Here is a 3,853-nt window from a genome sequence, read left to right on the forward strand (position 1 = left end):
CTGCATCGGCAGGCGGACTCTCAACCACTGCGCCACCAGGGAAGCCCTGCTTGGTGCTTTCTTGATGAACACAGAGAGTTGCACAGAATATCAGTGTCACACAAGGACATTCTGTGACTGTTACAAAGTAAGACAAAACAAGACCACTCTGTAAGCATGTGAACACTAAAACATGAACACTGTCCAAGCCACAAAAATGACCAAACTCCCCCTGTGCTGGTGGATATGAGTGACTGCTACTTCTTTGCCAATCACAGCTTTGGCCACAGTCTAGTTTGCCCTCCTTCTAGATAAAATATATTAAGATAGTGAACCAAAATTATCCTCACTTTGTGACATCTTTGAATCCAGAGCAAAGACCCAGTCCTTACCAAAATCACCTCATACAAGCCCAAGTCTTTCAATAAGTCCTTTTGAGCACCTTCCTACTAAGATACCTCACTATTCCCCCCATGGTGTGTGTAACTCCCTTGTTACATGAGTAATAAATGCAACTTATTCAACAAGAGGTGTGCTCCTAATGGGTTTTGCCTGGAGGGCACTGACGGTTGGAATCGTCAAGTTATCTGGTACAAGGATCTCTCTTTCAATCTTTAACCTGAAGAGGCTGTATCAAGTTTTGTTCTCCCAAGACAGAGAGTAGATGATTCTCTTACAAAAGACAAATGTTAACTTTTGCATAATCAAAAAAACAAAAACAAGATTTTCTTATAAATTAGTTCCCTCCATGATTTTCTTAGCCTATTTCATTACTGGGTAGAAAAAATTAATAGCAACCACTTTTCCAAGAGCCTCTTTTATGTCCTGGTTTCTCAGGCTGTAGATGAAGGGGTTCAGCATGGGAGTCACCACAGAGAACACTGCAGCAGCTGCTATGTCTATCTCAGCTGAGTGGGAGGATAAAGGGTTGAAATACAGAAATATCATGGTGCCATAGAAGAGGAGAACCATAGCCAGGTGGGAGCACAGGTGGAGAAAGCTTTCCATCTTCCCTTTGTGGACTGGATTCTGAGGACAGCGCAGGTGATAAGGATATATGATACCAGGATGCAAACAAATGGGGTGCTCATTATTGGCCGTGCTTCAGTTAGAATCATCACCTCACTGAGGTGTGTATCAGAGAGGAGAGTTTCAGGAGAGTGGTCACATCACAGAAGAAGTGGGGGATGGCACTGTCTGCACAGAATGAGAGTCAAGCCATCAGCAGGGTATGCTACAGCATATCCAGGTTGGCAATGACCCACAATCCAGTGACCAGCAGGGCACAGAGCTGGTGGGTCATCTTTGCTTAGTAGTGTAAGGGGTGGTATACAGCAACAAAGCGGTCATAGTCCATCACAGCCAAGAGGAAATTGTCCATGTCCATGAATGTGAAAACAAAATACATCTGCATGAGACACCTAGAGAAGGGGATGGTCTGCTTCCTGAGTATGTGGTTGGCCAGCATCTTGGGGACAGTGGTGGAGGAGAAGCAGATATCCACGAAGGACAGGTTGCAGAGGAAGAAGGACACGGGGATGTGCAAGCAGGAGTCTGTGCTGATGGCCAAGAGGATAAGCAGGTTTCCCAAGACTGTGGCCAGGTACATGCTCAGGAAGAGCACGAAGAGAAGCTGCTGCTGCTAGGGCTGCCTGGAGAGCCCCAGGAGGAGGAACTCAGAGTTACTTGACTGGTTTGTCTCTCCCATGGGGCTGGACTCAGATGCAGAGAAGAGAAGCAGAGGTCAGAAACCTAGAAGCAAAGGGTTTGGGTGCAATAACCCAAGCTCCAGCCATGGTCATGTTAATAAAACCTACATTAGAGTTGCTCAGTCAGAATCTGCCCCTACTCCCTACACCCTCAACTTCCGACCTCCAGTCCTAGATGATGCTGGTTCCACTGGACTAATTTTTTAAATTATATGAAATATAACATAAAAACAAAACACAGGCACATACACAGCCCTTCCCTGACATTATGTGCATCTCTATTAACATTCCCAGGCTTTTGCCCACTTAGTAGATCATAGAGAGAAGAGAAACAGCTCATTGGTACTGGGTTTATCACAAGCAACAGACGAGGGATTCAGGACTTTTACTACTACTCCCTGGATCTGGAAGATTTAACAAAGGAGGTTCTTCAGAGAACTTCACCGGGGACTTCTCTAGTGGCACAGTGGTTAAGAATCCACCTGCCAATGCAGGGGACACGGGTTCGAGCCCTGGTCGGGGAAGATCCCACATGCCTTAGAGCAGCTAAGCCCATGCACCGCAACTACTGAGCCTGCGCTCTAGAGCCCGCGAGCCACAACTACTGAAGCCCGCGTGCCTAGAGCCCACGCTCCGCAACAAGGGAAGCCACTGCAATGATAAGCCCACGCACCACAATGAAGAGTAGCCCCTGTTCGCCGCAACTAGAGAAAGCCCGCGCACAAAAAAGAAGACCCAACGCAGCCTAAAATTAATTAATTAATTAATAATAAAAAAAACTTCACCCATTAGTAAAGAAATATTGACATCCCCACTGTTACAATCTTACCTGGGAGAAGTTCGTGCTGTTGCTATCAAGTGTTCTTCACCTTTGAGGAACTGGCCAGTGCTCCTCTTTATTATAAGGTTTGGAAAGTCTTGGAAATATAGGTAGGTTCTGAGCAAATAGAGATTCATGGCCTTAGCTCTCTGTGCAGGATGTTTGGAGGTATCAGAGATGGGTATTTACAGTAGCCTCCATGGTCACTGGGACCAGATTCCCTGAGAGCCTTTTTAGAGACAAGCAGAAAGTAATTGTCCCACCTATTTCCTGGTCCCTATGAGCCCAACCATGATGAATGACAAAGCTTATGATCTAACTCCTGGGTCAGAACTTGGAGATAAAGCAATCTGGGTGGAGAGAAGTCCCAGAGAAAACTCCCTGAGATTTCCAAATTCATCACCTTGCTGATCTAGGCTTATGTTTATGTATTTGAAAGTTCAGTTATTGAAAGATTTTTCTTCTCATTTTCTTAGCTCAGAAACTGGGGTTATTGCAGTGTTATCTGAGTCAACCCCTTTTCCTCTACTATCTATCCAGTCATTTACTGATTAGAGCTAGTGATGCATTTGCAGACAGGGATGCTGGGGTTGGGTGGGGGTGGAAGTACAGAGTTGTGCTTAATCCTGTAAAGCATTTGATGTAAAGGATTAGCCTCGCGGAGAGATGTATCAGAGAGCACAACATACCAGGATTGAGAAACTCCAGGCTCCCAGAGTAGACTTCTTTAGAGATGTCTTCCCAGCTCACAATGGATCACCCTTTTCTGAGGATGGTCCCCAATCCAGAGTCACAGGGGTGTGAGCTCCAGCAGCCCAGTTTATAGTCCACCACCTCCTGCCCAGTGAGGATTCACGATTGGATTTGGGAACCTGACACTGAGGCTGCGGACCTGCAGGTCATTCTCAGTATGACTTGGCCTGGATGTGGAAATCCAGAAGCTTGTAACTCTCTCCTGACTGCCCCATAGATGGAGAAGCAAAAGTCTATGCAGAAAGGCCAAAAATGCACACACAGAGAGAGAAATAATGATGAGATTTAAAGAGTACTAGTGGTGGCCCAGTTCAGGGTTCAAGTCCTTTTCTGATGATTGGTTACATTGTGGCAGTTCTTAGACGAAAATAATAAAACCGAAGTCATGCTGATTAGGCAGAAAAGGATTTCTTGAAAATGATAGCTCATACTTCAAAACCACAGAGCAACTGGAGAAGCAGGCTCAGGAGGTCACTCGGCGCTATAATGGCCCAAATCATAGCACAGTACAGGTTTGATTAGCATGTTCCTGCTGCCTCCAAGCATAAATCTTACAGTTCATGGCTCTGACGCAGCTAGCCACTGGACATAG

At 45.8% G+C, this 3,853-nt stretch overlaps 1 protein-coding gene across 1 annotated transcript; it reads right to left on the reverse strand.

Moving 5' to 3' along the window:
- Nucleotides 1-736: 736 nt before the first annotated feature.
- On the reverse strand, nucleotides 737-1,687 carry OR1F1 (olfactory receptor family 1 subfamily F member 1; the record flags this gene model as incomplete). Its single annotated transcript, XM_082645243.1, is given in 8 exon segments — nucleotides 737-768; nucleotides 771-965; nucleotides 968-1,123; nucleotides 1,126-1,192; nucleotides 1,196-1,213; nucleotides 1,217-1,288; nucleotides 1,292-1,621; nucleotides 1,625-1,687. Coding segments are annotated over 8 exon segments (933 nt in total).
- Nucleotides 1,688-3,853: the final 2,166 nt, after the last annotated feature.

The sequence above is a fragment of the Mesoplodon mirus genome (genome assembly GCF_964341445.2).
Source record: "Mesoplodon mirus genome assembly, chromosome: 15".
Lineage (NCBI taxonomy): Eukaryota > Metazoa > Chordata > Mammalia > Artiodactyla > Ziphiidae > Mesoplodon > Mesoplodon mirus.